Raw genomic sequence first — 27923 nt, 5'->3', positions numbered from 1 at the left:
TGTCGCACTGCTGACCCTCAATCTTCACCTTGACGTGTGCCTTGCCTTGCGCTGGAAACTGCACGGCCCTCCCGTTGATCTCCGTTACGTAGTGGCAGTCCTTTAGAAAACGAGTTGCTGTGGGCGGTCTGCGATGCTCCAGTCTAGGTGCTCCTGTCGCTCCCGACGCCGCCGATCTACAGACCCTGGCGATGTGACCCGTCTTTCCGCACGTCCGGCAGATAGCATCCCTGAAACGACAACTCTTCCTTTCATGGTTTCCGCCACAACCTGGGCAACTGCCTCGGTGATCTCTGTGCACTGTGCAGGCCTGACGCACCGACTCGACCCCACGGACTGGGCTCTGGCTCGGAGTAGCCTCTAGCTCGTCCATGGCATGCGCAACTTCTATCTGTGGCTTAGTGGCCTTGCGACTGGCATCAAGCTCCTCTCTTTCATAATTCTCCGTGGCGGTGGCCTCTTTCAAGGCTGAAGCAAGGGTAACCTCTTCTTTAGCCACGATGCGTCTTCTGGCTTTCTTGCTGCTCAGACCACCAATAAACCGATCCAGGAGAGTCTCTTCCAGATTTTGGAAGCCGCAGTGCTGAGCGAGCTTCCGGAGTTCAGCCAGAAATGTGGATACAGACTCCCCAGCATGCTGCTGCCTCTTATGGAACTCCATCCGCCGGGCCATCTTGGTCTCAGTAGGCGCCAAGTGGCTTGTTAGGCAGGCAAGAATATCTTTGAGAGATGTCTCACTCAGCTTCGCTGGAGCAAGTAATGCCTTGGCCAGCTTGAAGGTCTCGGGCCCACAGTAGCTCAGGAATGTGGCCCTTCTTTTGCTGGCATCGGTGATCCCTTGAGCCACTGCAAAGAACTCGAAGCGTTCGACGTAGTCTTCCCAGGTGTGGGGCTCTGATGGCTGGAAGGGCTCCAATACCCTTGGACTCTCCATTGTCCTAGCGGGCAGGGTCGTCTTCTCAGCTGGCCAGTGAGTCTTGTTCTCAGCTGCAATCCGGACTCTGAGGCAGGGTTGTGTTTAACCGCTCCTCAGCATTCCGGATCCCACCTTCGTCGCCAGTTGTTGTGACGTGGGGTTTGTGATTTCAGCTCTCTTGACAAAACATGCTGGAGACAGTTCTCTAGTAACAGCTCTTTATTAAAGTGAACAAGACTGAAGACTGAGGAGAGGAAAGCTACATTTATAGGGACAGGGGACTAGCTAGGAAGGGATACATTTTGGAGGGAACAATATCAAGCAATCACAGTGCTGCCTTTTGGAGGAAACCAATAAGACAGAGGATCCAAATACAGCAGCTTAAATGAACCAATAGTAGCTGTACCCTCTGGAACCAAAAGGCAGTTACTTTATCCTAATGCAAATACAGACAATAATAATACAGATATAAAATCCTTTGACTCAATACACAACACCTTTAAAGAATTGTTTTAATTTAAATAAAAAATAAAAAATCCTTCCAGTAGCACCTTAGAGACCAACTAAGTTTGTCATAGGTATGAGCTTTCGTGTGCATGCACACTTCTTCAGATACCTGCGACAAACTTAGTTGGTCTCTAAGGTGCTACTGGAAGGATTTTTTATTTTTATTTTGACTGCGTCAGACCAACACGGCTACCTACCTGAAACCTGCTTTAATTTATTTTGACTATGGCAGACCAACACGGCTACCTACTATTTGCTATGGAGAAGTCTGTTTGGACTTATTTCAGTATTCAGTACATGCACAGCCCTATAGTTTCCTGCTAAAATCTGGTAAATTTTCATACCACCCATGTTCTGCACTGGTTGGTTGGGTTTTTTTGTCCCACTTTTGTTGCGCTATAGCTCAGGTGTGCCCCTCCAGATAGCAAACTCTGGGAGCAGCGCAGAACTAATAAAGCGGAACGAGGTGTGGACAGTCCAATATCCCCCCCCCCCCGCTCATGTATTACTATTCCACCAATGACATCTTGCAGAAGACTCCCGCAAAAAAACCCAGCACTCTGGAGAGGACTGCTCCACGTGAGGGCATAAACCATTCTGCTATAAACATACAGTACAGCATACACAAATAAACCGAAATTTATTACAGCTGTATGGCACCAACGTAAGGCTGGCCGCTGAACCCGGGACTCCCACCTATTAAACGAGTCTTTTACAGCCTTTAACAGCTGTATGTCAGGCAGAAAGCCAACACAAGCTTCTCCGGGCACCGACGATCTTCGTGAGCGTGTTTAAAAGCATGCGCGCCGCAGGGGGGGGGGATCGATGATTCGGTACTCGCACCCATTCGCCTAGCTCGCGAGCGCGCGGCAGTCAATCCTAAAGGCGGAAAGCGGCGGAAGACGCGTCCCTGCTTCGTTTTGAAGATTCGGGGATCGATTAAGTCGCCGACGCTTTGCCTCAGATTAAGCTCGCGCTAGCGAGTCCCTTTTCGAAGAAAAACAGCCCCGCGTCCTATTCGGCCGGCGGCGCGCGCAGTCCAACGGCGGCTACGTCGTGCGGGGCAGGGCGGACGGAAGCGAGGGACGAGTCCGCAGCAAGAGCGTCAGCTGACTGACTCGATCCGCGCGCGCCGGGGCGAGGGCTGCGGCTCCAACCCGAGGCAAGGAGGGCGCGTCGGCGAGGGCCGCCCGGACCCCACCTCTCGCGATGCTGCGGTGGCTCATAGGAGGGGGACGCGAGCCGCAGGGATTGGCCGAGGTAAAAGGAGTGTTTGGTGTGGGCGTTTTTGAGGGACGCTCGGGTCTCATTACGGAGCTCTGGGCGCCGCGAAGGCAGCACTCAGCTCTGCTCGATGTAATCCTGGGTGGAGAAAGGGCCGCTTCCTCAAATGACGAGTTCAAAACACGAAGGCTTGATATACTGCGTGGGCTCTTCTTGTTGCAGTGATGATGATAATAATTATTTTGGTGATGGCTATATTATTAGTGTGCATAGATTAAGGCCAGTCTTGATGGGTTCAGATTACCAACAGTATATCAGAATTTATGCTATTATAAAAGAATTGCTTCCAGTACCGTATTGCCTCCCACAGTGGCCAGTGATGTTCACAAGTGGCACATGGTAAATATAGTCATTTAGTGTTTGCTCTCTGGCAATTAGGCATACTGTCTCTAGACGTGGGATTTTCCTTTTAGCTATGATAGATAAGTCATTTGTAGAGTAATTCTCCATGAAGTGAAGCCTGATCCTTAAAAGAATCCATCTGTGCTCATTTGCATCACAACATTCTGAGGTAATGTTCCTTAACTAAAGTCAGCCTTGTAAAATGAAATCAAAGCATTTACTAGCTGCCTCCACCCCACCCCAATGTATTAGTCTGCTGAGGAGTAGCAGAGGAGGGATTTTGCTGGCAGCCCGTTTGATTTCTATACTGATCAGAGGAGGGATGGAGCACTTCATTCCTTTCTTACTGCACAGAATTCTAGGTACTCATCCGCATAAAGGTACAGGGACCCCTGACCATTAGGTCCAGTTGTGACTGACTCTGGGGTTGCGGCGCTCATCTCGCGTTATTGGCTGAGGGACCCGGTGTACAGCTTCCGGGTTATGTGGCCAGCATGACTAAGCCGCTTCTGGTGAACCAGAGCAGCACACGAAACGCCGTTTACCTTCCCGCTGTAGCGGTACCTATTTATCTACTTGCACTTTGACGTGCTTTCGAACTGCTAGGTTGGCAGAAGCTGGGACCGAGTAATGGGAGCTCACTCCGTTGCGGAGATTCGAACCGCAATGCCCTAGGCTCTGTGGTTTAACCCACAGCGTCACCCACATCCATCCGCATACAGTGCCTTATTGCTTATGACTACCGGGCTGGTGTTTAAATACAAGATTGAGTTAAGTATGTGTTCCGTTGGGGGGCACTTGGTTTTGTTTAGAACCTATCACTAATCAAATGAATTGATGGCCTGAGCTCTATTGGAAAAGATACAGAAAGTAAAGACATATTTATATATTGATACCATTTCTAATAAATATTAATGTATTTCTGAAGAAATTATGTTATGTTCTTTCTTTGTCCTTCGCCAACTAAAAACCACTGATTTGTTAGACTTTTCTTCCCAAAGAAGATGCTTCTCATCCCTTGATCATTTTAGTTATCATGTTCTATAATTTATCTAATTGTGATAACCTTTCTGAGATTGAGCAACCAGAACTGCATTCCAAATGTGGGTATATAGGTATTGTAGAGTTGGATGGGACCCCAAGGGTCATCTAGTCCAACCCCCTGCAATGTACGAATCTCAGTTAAAGCGTCCATGACAGATGGCCATCCAACCTCTGTTTAAAACCTCAATGGAATCATTATATTTATATATAATTATTGCATGCATATGTAATGGCAAACCATGGCTTGGCATCATGAGCATAACGTGTGAGAGAAGATCAGAAACTCTTGATTTCAGTTTGCAGCAAACCATAGTTTGCAGTTATGTCTAAACCTGGCAAACACGGATCTCAAAGCCAGGTTTGAGTTATTTACAGCTTTCTGGGTTTGGCCAAAATGACAACTGATTTGCTACAGAGCAAGGGTAAAGGGTCAGTGAAAGTCTGATGCTGCTTGTGATTATAATGTCAAACCACGGTATCAAGATATTGGCTGCATTTGGATTGGTATTAAGATATTGAGCTGGTTTGCATGTAAAGCTGAGCCAAACTTAGTGTGAACAGATGTGCTCATGGAGAGTAGACTGACTGTTTTGCTCCTTTTCCAGACCTGCTGCTGCAACACTGCTGTGAGCAAATACATGGTTTGGTTTAGTGTGTTGTCTGAATTCAAGCTTGTGGTTTATCACAACAGTTGTGATCTCTCAGAACCATCATGCTCATGCATTCATGCTAAGCTATGGTTTGGCTGGCATTATGTGAAAACCAGTTCAATGGCTACGTTTGGGTGATCAGATATATGAAAATTGAACAAGTTTCATGTGCCTGCATTCAGCTGCTTTGTATGGTAAGCGAACAGAACTATTAAGTTTGCGGAGTCCCCCCTACCAGTTCCCCTTTTACCTCATCCAGCAGTAACACATGGCATATTGGTTCCTTCCTCCTGGATAAAATGCTGGAGGGATAGCTGCTTTATAGTTAGCACCATAGTTAGAATTTTAAAGCTATCACACTGTGGAGGATTATTGAGGAATAAATCATCTTGCAAAAAAGAAAACAAGTAACAAGAAACTTCTGTTGATTAGAGGGAGTGATTAAGATAACAAATTTGGTGATTTACATTTATTTTTCTAGAAATCTGTACAGACCATTGGCGAAGAACAAACACAAAATCCCTACACTGAACTGCTTGTGCTGAAAGGTCATCATGATATAGTGCGGTTTCTAGTGCCAATAGATGATTACAGGTAATACATTACTTTCATAACCTCATTTTGCACCATAGGGATGATTTCGATGAAAGTCTTAAAAATTTAATCTGCTGTTTCTTTTCCCCAGAACTAAAGAATATATGACAGGTAGCTTAGATCTAAAGTGTACATTGGGAAGGGAAATCTTTGCTAACCTTTTAGGTGAAATCTAATTAAAATATGCCCCCCACTGATTTTGACTTAAATAGAATTCTTTGCCAAAGTATTGGCCGTTTAAATACCAAAGCTTAATGTGAGCCATTTATTACATCCGAAGAAGTGTGCATGCACACGAAAGCTCATACCAATGACAAACTTAGTTGGTCTCTAAGGTGCTACTGGAAGAAATTTTTTTATTTTGTTTTCCCATTTATTACAGAAATTACATTACATATTTTCTCTCGGTGCAGTACTGAGCCCGTTTTTAGGTGCTCAATCATCAGTGATCTTCCTACCTTTGGCTGCAACTTCTTTATACTTCATATGATACAGTAATGTCAGAAAAAAATATCCCATAACCGCCACAAACATTCTTGGAGTTTGGTGCTTTTTAGTGCATTCCCTTTAATATAAAGTTTTACACTGAGAAAACTATCTTCATTATTATTATTTTTATTAATATACTGCTTGTATGCCAAAACGACTACTAAGTAGTTACATCTTTGCATTCAGATGTAAAGCTACACGCACAAGCAAACATGAGAAGAGCTGAGCGTTAGGCTTGTGCATTTTTCTCTCCCTTTCCCACTTCCTTCTCCTTGCACTTCATGGCTTCTCAGCTGACTTCCTGTTGTCACCAAGGCAGCTTGAAATATATCTAAAAATATGGGGGAAATGCAAAGCTGGTTGAAAATACTGGGTGTTTTATAGTCGGATTACCAAAATGCTGTGTATGTACTAGGGGAAAATAATGCATTTATCTACATATAAGCAGTAAAATAATGCTTATTCTTTGACTAGTTTAATTTGGTAGGTATTCCAACTTTTTAAATCTTTTGCATGCATATAGTCATTAAGAGCATTGTTTTAACCAGGCACCACCACCTTGTTTGATTCTTTCCAATAGCATTAGCATTGTTACTTGGTTTCTGAAATGGTTTTATTTAGTTTTCATAGTTTTTTCATTGCATTTTTGTCGACTGTTGTAAGCCAGGTTTCACGCTTCAGCTCTTTAGATAATATCATCTTATTGAGAATTTTGCCGAAGGATTTTCTTGTTTTCTCGGTGGCTCAGCTAAAACCAGTGAGTGGAAAATTTTCTCAGATTGGTTTCTGAAGATACTAAATAAATCCTGTATCAACCTAACCGACAGCTGCTTTTCACTTCTTTTCTTTTGTGTTTTTGAACATGAAGAGAGGGTCATATTGATTGCAAGATCACTAAAGAAGGCTAAGCCTCAGCAAGAGTCTTCCAAAAAATGGAATGAGATAAAATTGCAAGTAATACTCTAGCATTTGACACATTAAACTAGACTGAATTCATAACACACTTTAAGAATAGCTTTTTCTGTTGCTCGTTTGACCATTTCTTGCTCCTCCAGGAAGCAGACAAGGTTATAGAGGATGGTGATCATGACTGGAAAAGAATCAGGTGACCCATGAAACACCAGCTTGGTGAAAAGAATCCATTTGTTGGATTGGTAGTTCAGCTATGAACCCTTCATGTGAAATTCTGGGCTTCATATATCAGACTATTTTAAAGACTATGTGGTGCATTTTTGAATTGAGATATAAATACCTTCTTTCCATAAGATTGAAAAAAGAATATTGGACTATGATATAACACACTATTGCTAATGAAATATAAAGTTTCAGATTTAATTTCAGCTTGCAACAGGGTGCTCAGATAATTTAGTAATTTTTTTCATTTGGCCTGGATTTCATGCCACTTTACCCATTACATTTTTTAGATAAAGTGACAAACACATATTTCCAAACATGTATAATAAAAGTACATTCATGTGGGACCTGTACTTGGCTGCAATTCCCTGCTCGGCAAACCTGCTCTAGTTCGCACATAATGCTAGGCCATGGTTTATTAAAGTATGGCTTACCAAAGTATCGTTTGTTTGATTGTGCAAACCCTGGAAAGTGGTTTGTTGGCAGTAAACAACCTGTAATTTGATGCCCTTTTTTGTCAGTTTGTAGCCCTTGTTTGCTATAACTGTAACCTGGTGTTGCACACTTCCTAAGCAATATTTATTTGCCCACCTGACCCCACACTCTCACCAAGCTGGAAAGGCACAAGGCAAGCTTTAAAGAAGCAAGCCATATTTTTAAAATCATCTGTGGGGCAGCTTGTAGCTAATTCATTATTAGTTAAACTAATCATGGTTTAATATTGTTTATGAACCAGACCAGTGTGTGAAGTGGCCTTTGAGCTATATGTTGTATTGTACTTTTGGCCAATTCATGTTACAATCAATCATTTATTTGCAATTTTATCAAGTCTGTATGGTCTGCTTGCATGAACAGTATTATGCGTGGGGCAAGTGACCTCTTATGAGCAGAGGCCCTTGAAACTATACTTCTCTGTTTGCTTAGGTTGCTGCTGTCTTGGTCTGTGAGCTTTGACCTCCCAGATTACATTGAGCAGCAAGGAACTGACTCTCTGAGTTTGTAAAAGTGAAAATAATTTGAGTAGCACCATAGCTGATGTTTTCTCAAGCCCTTTGAGGGCTTGAGGGGGAGTAATGGGACATCCTAATTGAGAGCTAATGGCTTTTTTAAAGGACCAGGCTTTGAAACAGTAAGAACTTATTCCCGTGGCAAATTTATAGTTGTTCTCTGGAGTTTTAATCTGAAAAGAGTTTAGTGGAGAAAAAGTCTCTAACCTCTTAGGACTTCAATAAGATTATGGTTTTTAATTTGGGAGGGATTGCTTTTTAATATATAATGTTTTATGATTGTGCATATTGTATTCAAGTTTAAACTTGTATTCAAGTTTACATGCAAAGTAATTAAAAACTGTTTTTAATTTTTGAAGATTTAGACATTTTTAGGAACAGCTTCCACTAAAATCAAGTTTTCATGTGTTTTTACCCTGTGCTTGTCTGTGAGGTATGGTAATTAAAAGAATGGTTACATTTTCTATTCTTTTTGTTTCTATATAAATGTAGCATTTCCTTTTTATATGTGTATCTAATTTTTGATTTGTTGTTTCCCAGGTTTGCATCTGCTGGTGATGATGGGATTGTATGTTTGTGGAATGCTCAGGTTTGTTTATGTTCAGAAATACATGAAAATTAGGTGAAGTTTAAATTGGAGCTATTCCATTACATATGAGCTTTCTAAATATAAAGTTAGTTATTAAAGATAATTGGATAATAAAAATGGTCACAGAAGCAGTTGTTCAGAAATAAAAACTGCATTTTGTAAATCATCTTGAATGACCCTACTGAGTTTTCGATCTAACTCTCATTAGAAAAGTTGGAGACAAATTTGACTTGCAAATTTTCAGTTTATATTTTGACATATCTGCCTGTGAAACTAAGGTAATGTCCCTGCAATAATGATGTAATTGCATGTTTTGTGACATTATCCTGAAATAGAATTGAGTATATTATGTGCTAAGCATTTATTTCCTGACTTAGCAGTTATTTAGGTTGCGCTATAACTGTCTGAAAGATAAAGGATAAAATAAATGTGTGTGTAAGAGAGAGAGAAAGAAATGTTTTAAAGCTTTTAGTACTTGTGATATGTTTCCTTAATATTGGACTGTTAACACAGAAAATGTTTAGAAGGATGCTGAATTTTATAAAAAATGAGATTTTGAATTATGCACATGCTAGGTCTTGGCGATATATCGATATATCATCCAAAACTGGTTTGAAGTTCACATCGTGATAATTGTTTCATAATATTTGAGCTGGCAATATATGGTGAATCACAATGTGTGCAATGGTAGCGGCACAAACAGTGGCGGCCTGCAAGGCCTTGTGGTGGTGATAGTGATGGCAGTAGCAGCAGCGACCTGCGAGGACTAAACAGGAGGCAGTGGCAGCAGCAGTGGCGGCCTTTGAGGCCTTGCAGCTGCGACAGAAGAAGGTGGCAGTAGTAGAGGCAGCCTGCGAGGCCTTGTGGCAGCACAAGCAGTGGAGCTTGCAAAACCTTGCCGTGGTGGAAAGAAGTGGCAGCAGCCTGCAAGTCTTCCTGGTGGTAGTGGGAGGCAGTGGCAGAAGCTGTGGCAGTCTGCCTCAGCAAGGCCTTGCAGGCCACCTCTTCTTCTGCTACCATCTCCTGCTGCCACTGCTACTGCCACCACCGCGACAAGGCCTTGCAGGCTGACGCCGCTTCTGCCGCCTAGCAGGCCTGCTGGCAATCTGGCAGTCCCAAATTATTTGTATTCACTGTGATTCATCACTGTACTTTGGATTGTCCTGAATACCACCATTAGGTAGCCAAGCCCCGAACCAAAAGTCTTATTTGGATGCACTTTGGCTTGCCTGCTGCTGAAAGTGACCATGAGGTGATTGATAATATCATCATTTATCAGTTTTAGATCCTTAAGTAGTAGCAGTTGCCAGGACATTGTTCTGTTCGCCTCTGCATAGTTTCTTTATATACCGATATAACACAGTGTTTAGCTGGTGATACATCGTGATATTGAAAACCAGTTATTGCCCAGCCCTAGTACATGCTTCAGTCCATAGTTCCATGCCATGTTCTTGACCTTGTTTCAATGCAGAAGTTTTAGTGTCAGTTCGGACTGTTGCCTTCTTGAAATCGTACTTGGATGTTGTTTTATTTATTTATTTAAAATGTTTATAAGCCACTTAATACTTTAAAAATCTCTAAGCGGCCTGCAACATAAAAACAGTAAGTGGTACAAAAATGGAAAAAAAATACAACATAAAACCAGTAAAAGCAGTATTCCTAGTTCCACATTGCTTCCCTAAATCACATCCCAATGGATTATGCTGTTATGTGCATTGGTCTATAACATTTTATTTCTTTCAGATCATTAAGATGTCTTTTTTTTGTTTTGTTTTCCAGACTGGAGAAAAGCTATTTGAGCTACATGCACATACACAAAAGATTACTGCTCTTGCATCTTTTCCTCTATCAGATACTTGTGAAGAAAAATGTCACTTGATCTTGACAGCAGGTGCTGATAGAACTGTCATTGTATCCTTTAATCTGACTCAGACCCCAACGCTTTGTGGGAGGGAGATATGCTGCTGGTACTCCTTTCCCCCCATCATTTGTGTGGCGGGTGACAGTGGTGGACTTGGGGCCTCAAATTTTCAGTGGCACCCTATGTGACGACAAAATTCAGCATCCTCCCGCCTCTCGCCTTCCATTCTACATAATAGTTGTGGCGCCCGCAAGTGTGACTGAACTGTTTGTCCTCCCCTAAATTCACCTTTGTGGGTGAAGGCTTTGCAAACTACTATACCAGGGATGTCTGAGTCAGGATTAGGAATGAGCTCAAATGGTAGCTTGCTGTGACTTGCTTGCAAAGCAATTTGAGGATAAAATTGCTTGCATCCTCTGCTGTAATAGCAGATTAATCTCATGGATTCCAGAGTACTGTCTAGTCCTGTTATGTTGGATGAGTTTCAGCTGGTAAGGCTCGTGGATGTGGGCAAGGTGCTCAGATCACTCAGGGCGACCACTTGTCCTCTAGACCCTTGCTCCTCTTGGCTGATAAAAAACCAACAGGGAGGGAACTGGATGAGAGCCAAGAAACTGAAGCTCAATCCAGTTAAGATTAAGGCACTGTTAGTGGGTGGTTCCCTAGGCCAGATGGGTGGAAGGTTGCCTGCTCTTGATGAGGTTACACTTTCTAGCTTGGGGTACTCCTGGATCCTTTGCTGTCGTTTGAGGCTCAAGTGGCCTCAGTGGCCTGGAGTGCCTTCCATCAGCTTTGGCTGGTGGCCCAGCTATGTCCCTATCTGAACAGGGATAGCCTAACTACTGTTTATGCTCTGGTAACCTTAAAGTTAGATTCCTGAAATGTGTTCTACATAGGGCTGCCTCTGAAAATGGTCCGGAAACTTCAGCTAGTGCAGAATTCAGCAGTCAGGTTGCTCACCGGAGCAAGACAGTTTGAGCATATTACACTGATCCTAGGTCAACTGCAATGGCTACCAATTAGTTTCCGGGCCCAATTCAAAGTGCTGGTTTTGACCTATAAAGCTCAGGACCACAATACCTCAAGAACCACCTCTTTCCATATGACCCTGAGATCATCTTCCGAGGCCCTTCTTCATGTGCTTCCTCCTCAAGAGGTCTGGAGGGTGGCAACAGGAGAACGGGTCTTCTCTGCAGCAGCTCCCCCTCTATGGAATGCTCTCCCCAGGGAAGTTTGTCTGGCGCCTTGATTATACACCTTTTTAACCAGGACTTTGGTTGATCTGATTGACATCCTATGCCCTTTTTAAAATGTGGCTCTTTTGTGGCGGCGTGTTATTGGGTTGTTGTTTTTATTTTGAATACAGTATATATATTGTGGTTTTTATGTTGATCCGCCCTGAGACTTCCAGGTATAGGGCGGTATATTAATAATAACAATAATAAATAATAATACACTTGTGCTTGTGCATATCCATTTCTATAGTTCTGCCTTTTAATATGGATACATGCCTTAAACTTCTGGTAGTCTTGAGATCCTTAATGAATGAAACCAGGTTTGGGATTGTGACAATGGTAGGCAAGTTCATAAAGTATCCTGCTTTCATTCCACAGTAAAGGTAAGAAAAATGGAACTGGCTTTGATTTGTGTGTACTGATTGTGGCAGTTAAGGGGCAATTCATGTGATTTGCAAATCTGAGGTATTTTTATTTATTTAAATGCATGCACCCTGCTAGGGCTGAGCAATGTCAGGTTTTCAACATTGTGATATGTCACCAGCTTAACATTGCAATATATCATGATGTCTGAAATAAGGATGGAACTACCGTATGTAGAGGTAATACCCTGGCAACTGCTACTACTTAGGGTTCTAAAACTAAAACATTTTGCTTACCTTTAACATATGGTTACAACTGTTATAGTACAGAGCAACAGGGGTGGCATGAATCATGAGAGAAGCTATGACTGACTTCACAGTTTTCCCCACATTACATTGTGTGTACTATGTAAAAAAAATTGTAATTTCCCATGTCAAGTATTATGAAACCATTACCACAACGTGGACTTAACAGATTTCGGATGATGTATCAATACATCACCCAGCCCTACACTGTGCTTGACTTCGTAAAATAAACTCCAAGTAGCTTACAAGAAAAATCTAAAATAAAATGAGTTGTATCCAGTGATGTAGCTCAGCTGACAGTAAAGCTTCCATTGGTGGAAAAGGTAGGGAATTTTTTGTTGTTCCATCTGCCCTCTTCTTGTCTTCATGTCACAGAGCTATGTTCAAGTATTGTGGCCTTTAAGACAAGCTACTTCTGCAAATCGTGAAAAGTTAATTTTATACCTCTGAAAAGCAGGAGAATATCATTGGTCTTTGAATTCACACTAATAGAGACCTGCTATTGATATAACATGTATCTTTTAAACAAAATATCTCATGGGATATGATATGGGTATGATATGGGGGTGGGGAAAAGCTTGTTGTATTTACAGTATTTGACATAAAAATATTTTAAAAGACTTGAACAAAAGTTTAGTAAGAAGATGACAGGTTTTGTGTCTGCCTCATATCCTCCTTTGTATGATCCTGCAGTATCAACTTTTCTTTGTACTTCATAAGCACAAGAAATGTTGCTGGGAAATAGAATTTCAAGTTGATTCTGTAATAACCAAACCCTTACTGAAAAAGCTGGTGGCAATTTTACTGAATTTTTTTCCTAAAGAGCTTTGTTATGAGATATGATTATTTGACTTGGTTCTACAGTGTTTGACAGTTCTTCAAAGGCTGGATGTATGGCTGTCTGGAGGGAGTGATCTGTGTGTTTGGAACCGAAAATTAGATCTCTTGTGTAAGACAAGTCATCTTATTGATGCAGGTAAAAATGTAAATGACTCATTATAGCAGCTAAAGTTAAGTAAAATGGATCTATATAATGACACAAAATCAAATTGGCAAAGTCCCTTTAATTCTAAAGATAACATACAGTATATTGAAGCTGACCTCTATTTTTAAAATGTCAGTGTAATCATTTTTGAATTAAGAGCACTTGGAGCCTCATGTGTCCTATGAATTGTAAAATATGTCAAACTTCAGTAACTCTATGTTAACTTAACTTAACTGAGCTGGGTCAGTATATATAAATCACTAAATTAATATATATTCCTTTAGAAATTAAATTAGGTTCTTCCAGTGCCATCTACTGTAGGCATTAGATAAATGCTGTAAGATTCCACCCAACCCTATCAGCAAAATACAGATAAATAACTGGAATATAATAAAGAAATGTGATGCTTATAATGATGTAGGAATGTGCTGCAAAATGTATTTGGTTTGCAGGTGTACAAAGGTGTTTTAAAAGTTTGCACACCATAATCTGCTCTGTAGTTTTCAATGACGACATACTTGCTGAATTGCATGTCCTAAAAGCAGAGGCAAAAGGCTTTTATGAAAATATAAGGGAGATTTGTATAGTTTATCCCCTTCCCTCCATTTTTTCTTGGGAAGAACATTATGGAAATTCATGATTTGAGTAACCTTCCTGTGAGAAGTCATATAGTGTTTTATAATTTTGTGAAATAATTATAATAATCTATTATAATTATAATAGTGTGCACTCACTGTTCACTTATAATAAAATATATTGCTGTCTACCCCCCCCCCTCCATCTTCTTAATAAAGATATCAGTGCTATGATAGAATTGCCTAAAAATTGTGTGGCAGCCGCAGTTGGCAAAGAACTGAGTGAGTATTGCTATATACTTGTATAATAAATATTTGAATGTTGTTATTAGCTGTGTGTTCTGTATGTTTTAAAATGTGGAGGAACATGCATTATGTCTACCGGGGTTAAGATCCAAGCTCCTGTGCACTAATTCCACTTATTCCTGGACCCTTTGTGTTTGTATTACTGTCCCTTGATATAACGTTGTATGTTTTAATGATTTCATGCAATGTTTGAAATTAAGGAGGGCAATCAATATTTATTTGGTATGTTGGTACAGCAGTACATTGCACATGGAAAGCAGCAGTCCTTGAGGGAGCATAGCTGCCAAGTTTTCCCTTTTCTCACGAGGAAGCCTATTCAGCATAAGGGAATTTCCCTTTAAAAAAGGGATAACTTGGCAGCTATGTGAGGGAGCTGCAACAAGAAGGCAGAGTAGGTTTTTTAAAAAAAATATTTATTTCTTTATTTCATTTTCTTCGTACACAAAACCAAATAAAATATTGAGATCTTAAAGTCTGCCAACAGCTTTGGTCTTAGATTTCCAAACACTTGTCTCTTAAATATCTATCCTGTAATACCTCTTCGTGTTTGAAAGGACTTAAATCTTGCAGGAGCAAGCAGTGTACCACCTGCCCCATTAGTCAGGTGACCAGTGCTTTCAGAAGTGACAGGGCTGCTAATCTGTTCAGCACACAAGGATCTCCCTATCAGAATTGTAGTTGCCTCTGCTTGTAGAGAAATCATTCCTTCTGAGGAAAACTGAGGCTGTGAGTGTTGACGGAAGTGGAGCCAAATTGGCAGGACCACAGAGAACCCAGAAATATTATGCTCAGGGGAACCCTAAAGTTGGCAGTCGTTTTTTTGGGAATTTTTTTTTTAAACACACAAGTCCTCCCAAAACAGCTCAAACAGCATGCTCAATAGCAACAGAATGTTGAGTGTCCTTAGAAAAGAAAAATAGAAAATGGTGTGTGTGGGCAATAGAGTATTCTGGAGGAGAATGTGCCAGCCTGCCTGGAACTCTGAAAAGTAACATTCCCGTTAGGTGAGGCTACACTGCAACATTTTATTGCAGGTCCTAATTATATGTATTCTCATAAATGTCAAGATGTTGCCTACCTTTCTCTTTGAAGTCATTCTTAGACTGAAAGCTTCCAGAGATGGAACTGAATGGGATGTCTTCGAAGTGAAGCGCCTTCTTGACCATGAGGACAATATTGTATCATTGGTCAGTGTCAGTGGTAAGACTGTTACTAATTTAATTGCTACCGTAGTAATTCATGACACATTTTTAAATTACGAAGTTTCTTATGTTGCTTCCCAAATGTAACTACAGTCATACCTCGGTTTAAGTATGCTTCGGTTTGAGTACTTTCAGTTTTAAGTACTCCATGGAACGGATTAATCCACTTTCGATTACTTTCAATGGGAAAGTTCGCTTCAGGTTAAGTATGCTTCAGGTTAAGTACGGACTTTCAGAACCAATTACACTCATACTTCGGGTTAAGTATGCTTCAGGTTGAGTACTCCGAGGACCTGTCTGGAACGGATTAATTCACTTTCCATTACTTTCAATGGGAAAGTTCACAGAGAGCCAGTGTGGTGTAGTGGTTAAGAGCGGTAGACTCGTAATCTGGGGAACCGGGTTCGCGTCTCCTCTCCTCTACATGCAGCTGCTGGGTAACCTTGGGCTAGTCACACTTCTTTGAAGTCTCTTAGCCCCACCCACCTCACAAGGTGTCTGTTGTGGGGGAGGAGGGGAAAAGAGATTGTTAGCCGCTTTGAGACTCCTTCGGGTAGTGATAAAGTGGGATCTCAAATCCAAACTCCTCTTCTTCTGGAACCAATTGTGTACTTAAACCAAGGTACCACTGTACATATTTATCTGAAGTTTTTATTATTTTATTTGAGATGCAGCTGTGTTGATTTGTGTTTAAACTTTTTCTTTTTTTCAAACATCTCTGCACAATAGATTTGCCTGTACCTAAATCAGCATGAAGTTGCTTGTCTGTTTATTAAGATAGCAATCAAAATAAAGTTAAGCTTAAACTGATTTCAATTAAACTTACATGTACAGTGACTTCTTATTTATTTGGAATGAAATGCATAATGTTTTCATTGGTCTTAAAATAAGTGTGTGGTTATATTTTGGTCACATCCTTCTTCTGGATAGGGTGCAAAGCTTTCCCATGCCCATTTTATCTTCGAAATAAGCATGAGGTGGGTTTGGCTGAGAGATGGTGACTGGCTCAAGGTCACTAAGTAAGCTGCATGTCTGAGTAAGGATTAGAACCTGGGTTTCATCAGTTCTAATCTAACCGCTACAGCATATTGGCTCTTTTTGTGTTAGTCTTTACAGTACTGTACAATTAATAATCTTAATCCAGAAGAGTCAATTAAAATGTGAAAGCAGTGTCTTGTGTCTAGCTTCATCTCCAGTGTGAAACATTGCTGTGGGATCAACAGCATTCACCATTCAGTGGTACCTGTATTTATCCAGTGTATATATGAGAAGTCCCTGCAAAACTGTAACTGTTCTGATATTCTCAGGGTGGGGGTGCGGGGCTGGTGGATTAAAAACAAAACAAAAACCACTTCTCGACTCAGAGTTTTCTCTCCCCCCCCCCTCTCCCCATCAACTCTCTGCAATGCAAAAGTGAGTGTGCAGCCTTCTGCTGCACTTGAATTTTGTGCAATTGCTTGTTAGACATTATGAGAGTAGTTTTACTATTTTTGTTTAGATTGTATTTTTCTCTTTCATTTTTATTGCATTTCTTATTTTATGTACAAAGGGTGCTTCCACGTTTGGCTTTCTCCTCAAGCTACCAGCTGGAGTTTTACTTAGGCTTGCAAATAGTTGTCCCATGTGGTCAGTGAAATTTACCTCCAGGTGACCAGGCATTACATCCACTAATGTCTAAAGCAGGCTGGTAAACATTTTGGTAGGCTAGTAACCTTGGCAGGCTTTGTTGCTGTCCTCCTGAGCCACTTGGAAATGGGCCAGGCAGAGCCCGATTTGCATTGACTTTGCTTGTTATCTGATTAGCTTGTGAACCTCTGTGTAAATAGGTGTTTATTTATGCAAACTCTAATATTTTTGGTGCCTAGATCTGACTTTTGCAACTGGCTCTCATGTTGGTGAGCTGATAGTCTGGGATGCATTGGACTGGACCATGCATGCATATGAACGCAGATGGGATGCTTCTCTTCATGTTGACCCACAACAAGAAATAAAATTATCGCACAGTCAAAATGAAGTTTCAATTCAACATTTAGCTTCTGATGAGGAGGTGAACATTTTGTTGTTGTTTAGTCGTTTAGTCGTGTCCAACTCTTCGTGACCCCATGCACCAGAGCACACCAGGCACTCCTGTCTTCCACTGCCTCCCGCAGTTTGGTCAGACTCATGTTGGTAGCTTCGAGAACACTGTCCAACCTTCTCGTCCTCTGTTGTCCCCTTCTCCTTGTGCCTTCCATCTTTCCCAGCATCAGGGTCTTTTCCAGGGATTTTAAACAATATTTAAAAAATGAGACTTACAGTTGTTTCTTCTGTCTCTTGTTTAAAAAAAATGCTAATTTAATAGGTACTTATGCTTTATTTATTTTCACATCGCAACAAGAAATGCAGGTTGAGCAGTCCTGAGCAAAAGGTTAATTTTAGAACTTATCTTAGCTTTGTAAATTTCAGTGAACTCCTACAGGCTCAATCCAATGAAATGTACTCCTGTGAGAATCCCATTAAATGATTGCAGAATTTCAGTCATTTCAGACTTGAAATGGAGTGTGTTTTGGGGTTTGGGCACTGAGTAGAATAGGACAAGGAACACAGCATGGCTGCCAGATTTGCAATGTGTGCTGTATTCTTCACAAAAATAATGTGCATTTTCATTAAGTGAGCAATTATTAGATTAGTAGAAGTCAAGTAGATACCTTCTTTTGGATGCAATTTTATCAAATGGCATTTCTGAGCATGATAATTTTTTCCTTGTTGTCCTTCTTAGCCCCACAGTGCCAATATCAGAAGTGAGAAATGCTGTCAAAGACCTATATCTGGTCTTTGTGCTGTGGTGTTCCCCCTTAACTCCAATCTTAACCCTTACTGCTTAGTCTGGAAATAACAGATCTCTGCACCTGATAGCGTATGACAGGGGTCCCCAAACTTACCCGGCTTTGGGCCGGATGCCCGCCGCGCCAATTGCATGGTGGGCCAGAGGGTGGGGGAGCGCATGCGGGGGCGCGCAACTGTGCGCGCCCATGCGCAAACACTATTTCTGGCACACTCCCGACCTGGAAAGCACCGGAAATAGCTTGTGCGTATGTGCAGAAGCCTCCTCCGACCCGGAAGTACACCGGAAATGACGCGTGTGCGTGCGCACAAGCTATTTCCGTCGCATTTCCGGGTCAGAAGTCGGCAGCCGCGCCGCACCGCGCCAGTAAGAGCGGGCGGCGGCAGCAGGTGGCGGGGGTCCCCGGGGCCGCATAAAAAAGCCTCGGGGGCCGTATGTGGCCCCCGGGCCGTAGTCTGGGGACCCCTGGCGTATGACATCAGCTGACTGATGGGTGGGTGTGGTTTGCCCAAAGTGGCCCAGCAGGCCTAATTAGGATTGTGGGATTCCCTACCCCCGTTAGCGGCTGGGACAATACAGCAATGTTTTGTTGCAGGTCTTACTAACTTACTTTAGAGCACATTGTGTTAGGCATTTTTTAATGCTTGTAGGTTGTGGTTCTGCCATAAAAACAATAGCATAAAATATACACATTATACTGTCATAAAAACCAAAGGAACACAGTGACCCTGTTCAAATGATTAAATCTCATTTTAAAATGCTGAGATTTGAACAAGCATAATGTACCCATGGCAGCCACTTTGCTGCTCCCTTGTTTGAGCAGGGAAACAAGCCACTTAACTACCGGTACCTTTTTGTTTAACTGCATTTAGCTTTTTATTTGAATTGTTATGTTTTTAAGTTTTTATTGGTTTTAATATAAGTCACTTTGAGAAACACAATAAGAAAAGCAACTAACAAATACAGTACTGTAAATATATAATAATAATAATGATGATAATAATGGTGATAATGATAATTAATAATGAATTAATCAGAGTTTCCTGATAATTTCCAAACAGAGAAACTGTGGTTAATGGCTTCCAAACAAGTCATAATGCAAAGTTATGGTTTAACAGTTATGGTTTAACATTGGCTTTTAATTTCCTTTCTTACTTGAAAGCCATAAATCATAGCTACTGGTTCAGTTGTAATGGCAAGCTATGGCTAAGTGAGACTTCCTCGTTTGTTTTCCTGCTTGCACAAAGGGAGGAACAAAGTGGTCATGTGTGGTGCATGGGGCTTCTTCATATCTCAGCTTATTAAGCTGAGATTTCTTTGACCAAATGCACCCAGTCAGTAGTAAATCTGTTAAATTGTAGTCAGCAGCAGGGGGCTAGAATGAAACTGAACACATAGGCCAGCAAAGGTCTGGCAGAACAAGGTTTTTACAAACCTACGGGCCTTGAAAAGGGTTGTGGATGGAAATAGCTGGCTGTGCTTTATAGTTTATTAGATGCCACCGACAGCAATAGGATTGTAGTATTTATATGAATTGAGGCATAATGCAAAAACTATTTTAGTAATTATAGTGGTAATTACAGTTTAAGGAGCTATGCCCCTCTTGCCTTCTGAGCCATTTGGTTTAGATTGAAAGGTAACAGTGTCACAGTCCTCCTGGAAATCCATTACACAAAGTAATATGTCTGCTTTGTTAAGATGTTCTATTGAATTTTCTTTCCAGTGTGTGTTCGCTGCTGTTGGAAAGGGCATATATGTGTATAACCTTCAAATGAAGCGTGTGATTGCCTTCCAGAAGACTGCTCATGACTCCACTGTCCTGCACATTACAAAAGTTCCAAACAGGTGCAAGTTACACTAATTTTTTCATACGCTGAAAATGTAAGCATCAGAAAGATGAATAGGGCCACACTTGATGTTTGTTCATTTCACCTAACCTTTCATGATAAAATATTTGAGCAACCATTGACCTGTCATATTTTGCTTCCTTGGCTGCATGATAATCCTGTTCTTTAGCCTGAATTGCTCACTTATTTATTTTTAAATTGCATTACTGAAATTCTGATGTACAATTAACAAAAAGAAACCCATTCATGCTCATTAAACACATTATCGCTAACATTAGGTGCCGTGGTGCAGGGGGTGCCACAACAATGCCGTAGAATGGAGGTTGGGAGGTGGGGGTGGGAGGGATTTTAGAGTTGCACAGGGCACCACTGAGATTTGAGAGCCCAGAGTCCAGCACTGACCAAAGAGCTCTCTAGCAGCATGTAGTTATTAAACACCGGGACAAGAGGGGTCTTTGTGGCAATGGATTTACTCCACACTCAAGACAGGCAATATCTCCTGCCTTCCTCCTTTGACAGGGACTGCCAGAATCACCTCTGTTGTCAAACTGGGCTGATGTTCAGCAAGGTATCCTTCAGAAAGCAGGCCCAGTGGGAACATTAATTCTAAACATTATCTCACAATTACAGAGTCTTGGTTTTGTGAAATTCTGCTAATGTGGTTCTGCATGACACCCCAGTAATTAGTAAGTCACATTTGGTTTACAGGCGAATAATCTCCTGTTCAGAAGATGGCAGTGTTCGCATATGGGAATTACGAGAAAAACAGCAGCTTACAGCTGAACCCGTTCCTTCAGGTCTGTATCCAGAATGAGGATTGTTTACATAACATCTGAGATAGAACGCCAGTAGAGTGACCTGGGCTGCAGAAAATTAAAATGCTATTTAGTCACACTGCTAAATTTGTGTGAAAGTTGCTCAGAAAGCAAGAGAGACATTTTAATGTGAATGTACATGTAGCCATTTCTATACAGCTGTTCTCATATAGAAGCTTGTAAGATAATGACCATTGAGTTCCTAAAATATGTTCCCCAAAGATATTTAGGTAAACAGCACCCCATTTTATACGCCTTGGTTAGCTTAAGGGCCATCATTTGACAACCACGAGCTTGTAACAAAACATCCCATGGCCCTTTTGATAAGTTCATGGAGTTTGGTCGACTGCTTGGTTTGAATGCCTGGATTTTGGCAGGAAGCAAATGAATGAAGAAAAAGAAACCTGATGAAGAAAAAAAAACCTGCAGGAAACTCATTTACTTCAACCAACTGTCTATTTTCCAGGTTTTTTCAGTATGTGGGGATTTGGAAGGACAAGTAAACAAGCCAGTCATACAGCTAAAAAGCCACCAGAGAGCACCACTGTCTTCTCCTTGGATCTCATTGGGGATTTGATTGGGCACTCTTTAGCTGTTCAGGTTTGTTGGAATTATTGATGCCATTGTTCCTGTAACTTTAAGCGTTATTTCTCTTAAACATCTACATAGGGACTAGATTTATTTGAGACTGTATAAGGAGTCAGAGCTTCTTCCCTAATTGGATCTTGAGACGTGCAAGTACAGTAGTCTGTGAGAATTGAAGTCTAAGCCTAGAAGGCATTTATTGTGTTCTTTTTGTGTTCTATTATGACACAAACCAGGGAAGAAAACTTACCTTGACTCTCAGGTGCCTCATACTTTGAGTGGTATGTGTTAGTTAATAGTTCTAATAAACTAGAGGAACTAGAAATAGCAAACTACCTTCATTCAACATTGTCCTTCCTACATATGAAAATACTTCCTGAAGTCAGTCCCACTTAATTCCATGAGGCTTATCCCTGGGTAAGTGTGTATAGAACTGCAACTATAGTCATGTATTTGTCCTGTTTGCACCAGTATTTTGGCATGTAATATGAATCATGCATCTTGCTCAACATGCCCCAAAGTTGGGCTTGTTCATAAAAACTGCTTCTAATTGAGGTAACTTTCAGAAGCAAGCATAATGTTATTCTGTTTTGTTTTTTAAAGAGTTTAAAACTGCTAGGTGTGCCCGGCCCTTGAACATTCCTAAAATAGTTCATTGGGTCCTGGTTTTAAACTCTCACTTCTTTAATTTGTTTTAGGGAGCACAAAATTGGCTCCATACTTCCTGCTGCTCTAGTTCTGTTTGGCTTATTTTATGATTATATCTTTTGATGTCTCCCAGATACTTGAGCCTAACCAGGTTGCTTTTATTTTCTTGAGGCATTACCATTTTGGGCAAGTGTGTTACTTTATTTGACTTTATTTTGTGAATGTTGATGAAAAATGCTTATAGTTGAGTATATTGTATTGATGATACAGTTTTTGTTGCAGATGTTCCTGTACTTCAGTGAACATGGCCTGGCAACATGCTCTGCTGATCACCTCGTTATTTTGTGGAAAGATGGAGAACGAGAGTCGAGACTGCGCAGCTTACTGTTATTTCACAAGTTAGAACAAAGTGAAGATTTGCAGCTTAGGATCTAAAAGGACGTAAATATATGGGATAAAGGTATGGAATATGAATAATGGAAATAAGCTATTTAAAGTTAAGTATTTTTTTTAAAAAAAAACATCTTTTGTGTATTTTTTTCTAGAACCTTTTTAAAAACACTTTAATCAGCATTGAGGAACTATTAACCCACAAGACTGCCATGTTTTCCTCTATGACACCGCCAAAGTTGGTGGACTGTGAGGTGTAGACAGAGCTAACCTTACCCTCATAGAAACCACTCCTTTATATCAACAGCTAACTTACATAGCATCTTGTAGGATTGAACTAAAGTGGACTGATAACTTTGGGAGAGGCCCCTCTTACCAGTGGATTCTGAAAGGGTTGTCTAGAACTGTAGGGATAGTTTGTCAAATGTAAGTTGACTCATGTATTAACAGAAAACATGCAATCAATAGGGGCATGCCCAAACAAAAAGGTACTAAAACTGCTTTGAGGGAGGCATTGAATGAGATGAGCTTCTTCGATAATGTAGTCTTACACTGGTGCATTTTGTCTATTTGTAAGTTATATACCTTGAACCCCAGGATTTTTGTTGCATATGTCTCAATTACTGTGTATTCTGCTGATGATGAAAAAATTGGATTGAATGAGAATACGAAGGGAAGGCACACACATTTAACTGTAACAGAACTGCAGCTAAGGCTGCGTGAATAAAATTGAATTAAAATTTAATCAGATATAGGCTTCGCTATTAGTACATAATGGAACTTATGAATACTGCAGTGAACACACCATTCTTTAAACAACACAATGTAGCATTATTATACATAGCAACAGAAGTTAGGTGCTGTTAGAGTTCTAACAAAAATATAGCTTCTATACATTTCTCTGCATGGAAAGTATATGAATGTTTTACAGTATTTTACATAACTTGATACAAAACATTGAAAAAATGTTGGCACATTATGTAAGCTACAATCATTTTTCATCAGTAGTAACACTATTGTTTACTTCACCTGGTTTTCCTCCTTGGACTCGGCACAAAAATATGGAGATGGCCAAAGTTTTTTGTTTCCCTTTTGGGAGGGCAGTGTAATACTTTATATCAGATCATATGCATTTCAGCATTAGAAGAGTCTCTTGTAATGTGCAGTGTTAAGTAATAGTTGACTAATTTGAAGGACTTTGTGTCACTGATAGCCAATTCGATGATTGTCTAAGTCAGTACACAAACTACTGGTCAAAAACTATAAATCATATTATTTCTTTTGATAAGATTTTATTAAGGCTTTTCATACTACAGTACAAAAACAGAAAAAGAGGAGGAAAAATGTGAATTCCTCTCTCAAAGGCAGATCTCAATCCTTGTCTCACCTGAAAGCTTCCTGATTTTCTCCCACCCTGGGAGATCTTCCCTGCCTGTCACACAGGGACTTTCACCTGCCATCCTCCACCTTCATCCGCACATAATCCCCTCACTGACCCAGACTAGAGGACATAAAATAAAAACAAAGCAGGAGTAAAGCAGAAAAGGGAAATAAAAAGTAACAGAAAGATAAAAATAATAAATGAAAGGAGAGAAAATAATAAGGAAAGAGAAATAAATAAAAAGAGCATCCAATTCTCTGCCTGTCAGTTGTATACTTAAAAATTATTTAAAGTGTTCACTCCAGAGGGGTATCCTGAAACTTGAAACCATTTTCCATAGTACTCTGGAAAATAGCAGAACTCACTAGGATTCACTCCTACAGCAGCCCTAGTGAAATGAATGGTAGGTAGGTAAGAATGCAACTTCCATCCATTTTTATGGGGCTTGCCCAAGAAGACCTCCCTATCCAAAATTTAAAAATGAATCTTATTAGGTCTATATACTTTTTTATTTTTTAAAAAATACATCATTCTTAACTGGGGCTCTTGAAGCAGCTTTCATCAAATAGCAATACAACCTGAACCTTGTGTTTTTGTTCTGTTCTTAACGTTATAGACTATATTTAGCGTATACATCGCCTTGGGTCCTTGATATTAAGGTCGCTGTCTTAAGAGTAACTACTATGGCTGCAATCCAGGACGCTATAAAGGCACAGGGGCTTTCCTGTCCTCTATGAGGGAAATACAGTGTACGAGCAGCCATTTCCCTTCTCATAGAAAGATAATAGGATGCCTCTGCACAAGTGTAGATTCTGGAGACCTTTTTGAATATGGCTTGTGGGTGTGCATATCTATCTAAGCAGGGTTTCTTTTCCTTATGGCTCATGTAAATAAGCATCTGACACACTCTGCTCCCTATTCTAGCAGGCAGATGTAAAACTGGAACTGTACAACATCACAAAGCATGATTGTGCTATTGAAGCAACAGATGCAACAAGTGCCAGTCCCTGACTTTAGTTGCTTGTATGGACTTTCACAATATGGCTCACTGTCACCTGTTTAGAAGGCAGAGAAGACTGCAGATTGGCTCAAATTCCTGGGCTTAATTACTGCCTACTAAAATTTTATACAAAATTGGTTTAATAAGTAAAGCAGCTCCCAGGTCTCCTTGTGTATCTAGAAACCACAGTGTGTAGAGTCCCCACATTACTGTGCAACTTTAGTAATGGAGCTTTTTCTGTGGCTGCATTCCTATTGTGCATGCAAATGGCCTCCTAACATTTAAGTCCGCAGGGAAGCCAGCTTAAGGAGGGAAGCAGTATGCACAGACAGGTTTAGATCACAGAAATTGTACCATATACAAAAGAGAACAATGTTGATAGTGAGTTAACTGAAGTTAATTTAATAACTTTGCTATTAAAATAATTATTTTCCCTAAGAAAGGACAGTTGAATTTGCTGTCAAATTTCTTTCTCCAATTTCTTTTTGTTTTTGGGTTCTTGGGTTACGTTTCACATAAAGGATCTTTGCTGTAAACCAGGCTTTCCCAAAATGGTTATGTCTATCAAATGTTATTGATAGTTATTCCAGAGAAGCTAGCTTTTTGTAGAATTCTGCCCTCTTACATGGAGTTCATGTGTATAATTGATCCTGGCCTGCAAACAACTTACACCAATCATATAATTTGACAAATTATAACAATTTTTTATATAAAATTACATTTAAAAGGATCCATTGTGCCACAAAAAGAGAATAGCTCTATAAAGCATATATTGGTTTCTCGATTACCATTTTTATATATAAAAAAACTAAGTTGTGTAGAATTTAGAACAATTTAAAATTGAGAAACAATAGTCTTCTCCATGCTGCCCAGTTGGTTACTTCATTGTGAAGGAAATTGCCCCCTCTTGGGTTCATACCAGTAAGTGGTTCACAGTGTGAGTGGTAGGCTATGATGTTCCATATCCTCCCTTCAGCTTCCATTATTGTTCTCTGAAGGAAGCCGGAGGCTCCTACACTTCAGCTCATCTAGTGTTTTCCAGTGTTTGTAGTTATTTGCCAAGTGTTGCATCAGAACAGGTAGATGTGCAAATGCTGAGAGAGGAAGAGACAAGAAATGCTTTACTGTCAAAGCCCAACAACAACTGAAAAAACATAGTGTCAACTTCAGGGAAGCGTTCTCATAGTGAATAGTCTTCAGCCTTTGTACTGAATAATTTGGTTAACTACTGGTACTAAACAAAGAATAGTATATACAAAAAATGATACCTAATTTTATTAGTGGCTAACTTTCTCCAAAATCACAAATAGAACCTGCAACAAAATGCTGCAGCATGGAATATGCTCCTGTTTAGGGTGCCAGTCAATCAGGCATGCTGTTTTCCAGGTTACTCAGCATGCACACACCCCTCAAGTTTCCATTTCTGCATCATCATCATCTGCAGCAGCTGAGCATGTTCAGTTTTCATTGGGCTGTTTCCTGCAAACGGATTTTCCCATGACAGTGTCATTTGGGCTACATAATTAGATCATTAGTTAGGAAACTGGAAAATAAAATTGTGCTCTGCGCTCAAACAGTTGCTGTAGAACAGGCATCCCCAAATTTCGGCCCTCCAGATGTTTTGGACTACAATTCCAATCATCCCTGACCACTGGTCCTGTTAGCTAGGGATCATGGGAGTTGTAGACCAAAACATTTGGAGGGCCGCAGTTTGGGGATGCCTACTGTAGAATATAGTTTCTATTTATTTCAGAACAGCAACCATTTAAAAATTACTGAAAAATAATCCAAAGCAATATTATTGTCCTTACTGAGCTACCATAAAACATAGTAATCCCTAAAATCAGTACATTAGAGGAGGCTCTTTTTCACCTGCATTCACCATTAAGAAGTACACATTTACCAGCAGTGTGCAATTTCCAAGCACCCCAGCCTGAGAGGTTGTGCTGTTTGCACTAGCACAGATTCCCCATGGGTGCTGGGTAACCCAGATCTTGGGCTTATTCTGTGATGCACAGTCCCTGGCCATATGGATTTAGATTTTTATATCCTACCACCTTTGGGGTGAAACAGTAAGAAAATTGTTCTTCCACAGAGAAAAAAGAAAATGCAACTTCTCACCATCCCAAGCATCAAACATGTCCATTATGAAGTAATCAATGAAGGATATCTGAGACTTGGGGATGCTACATGTTTTTCGATCAAAAACTGGCATAACAACTGGCAGACCCTGTCTCTTTTCTTCATCTGTCTGTAGAAAACAAAATAATTGTAGTCAAATTGTGCAGCCAAAGCAAAGATTATAAAAATTTGGGAGGGGGGAATGTGTGTATATTATATATGATCTTAACAACAGTACAGAGCAATAGCTCAGGAAAACAAACCATACTTGCAGTTGCAATTAAAAATATTCTACCTGGAGCAGGAGCAAAGAACTGCTATCCCCAAATTTATGAGAGAGAGAAAAATCCATGGGACCTGTAGATTAGTTTCTGCTTCAAACTATCCCAGAAAATGAACAGGCATTTTGCACATCATGTGCACATGAGTTGCTGTGGGCACATGTGTGTAGAAAAGGAGGGTACAAATCGAAATAATAATATCTCGATAAGTCCAATTTAGAATTTTGCTGCTGCTGTTCCCATACAGGAAAATGAGCCAGAGGAAAAGAATGAACACCCAGCCTCAACTGCTAAAGCCAGTTGGACAGGGCAAGGTGAGCAGATGCAGTTCCAGAATGATTTGCTTCAAAGGTGGCTGATTGAAGCACTGGACTAGGGAATAGCTGTACACCAGGAAGCAGCTTTGATGTTGTAGAGGCATGGAGAACTTCACTCTCACTCAAAAATATTTACATCCTGTTGCATCAGTGCCGCCTTATCCAGGCTATAAAGTCTCATGTACACTGCTTAGAAATGATAATGATTAAGTGGTATGTAAATGCCTTCAATAAAAAATAAGTAAAGTATCAATTCACAAATTGGTTCCTTCCGTTTTCTCTACTTGTCAGTGCACTGCATTGCTTTTCCTGGCTGTTCAAATAAT

At 40.6% G+C, this 27923-nt stretch overlaps 2 protein-coding genes across 9 annotated transcripts in view; one reads left to right on the top strand and one right to left on the bottom strand.

Annotated features, from left to right (window-relative positions):
- Positions 1-1979: 1979 nt before the first annotated feature.
- WDR41 (WD repeat domain 41) lies at positions 1980-27858 on the top strand. 3 transcript variants are annotated; one of them, XM_035099865.3, is made up of 14 exons: positions 1980-2683; positions 5225-5337; positions 8508-8556; positions 10336-10467; positions 11973-12035; positions 13185-13296; positions 14100-14162; positions 15279-15386; positions 17254-17435; positions 19936-20057; positions 20768-20856; positions 21341-21474; positions 22390-22567; positions 27528-27858. In XM_035099865.3, exons 1-13 carry the CDS (start codon positions 2633-2635, stop codon positions 22540-22542), a joined length of 1371 nt encoding a protein of 456 aa, XP_034955756.1. In that variant the 5' UTR covers positions 1980-2632; the 3' UTR covers positions 22543-22567; positions 27528-27858. The 3 variants fall into 3 exon arrangements, with proteins under 3 accessions (XP_034955756.1, XP_088508846.1, XP_088508845.1); XM_088652720.1 differs by lacking the exon at positions 1980-2683 and adding an exon at positions 2714-3046; XM_088652719.1 differs by lacking the exon at positions 1980-2683 and adding an exon at positions 2749-2849.
- Positions 23222-27923, bottom strand: part of PDE8B (phosphodiesterase 8B) — a 49171-nt gene continuing 44469 nt past the window's right edge. For all 6 annotated transcript variants that reach the window (XM_060280243.2, XM_060280241.2, XM_060280244.2 and 3 more), the window contains exons 21-22: positions 27000-27129; positions 23222-25972 (exon numbers count right to left, since the gene is read on the bottom strand). In XM_060280243.2, coding sequence (XP_060136226.1) covers positions 25851-25972; positions 27000-27129 — 252 coding nt within the window. In that variant the 3' untranslated portion in view covers positions 23222-25850. The remainder of the gene's footprint in view (positions 25973-26999; positions 27130-27923) is intronic.

The sequence above is a fragment of the Zootoca vivipara genome, chromosome 10, assembly GCF_965207765.1.
Source record: "Zootoca vivipara chromosome 10, rZooViv2.hap1.1, whole genome shotgun sequence".
Lineage (NCBI taxonomy): Eukaryota > Metazoa > Chordata > Lepidosauria > Squamata > Lacertidae > Zootoca > Zootoca vivipara.
Note: the sequence above shows the minus strand (reverse complement) of the source record. Positions and strands in the feature narration are given on the sequence as shown.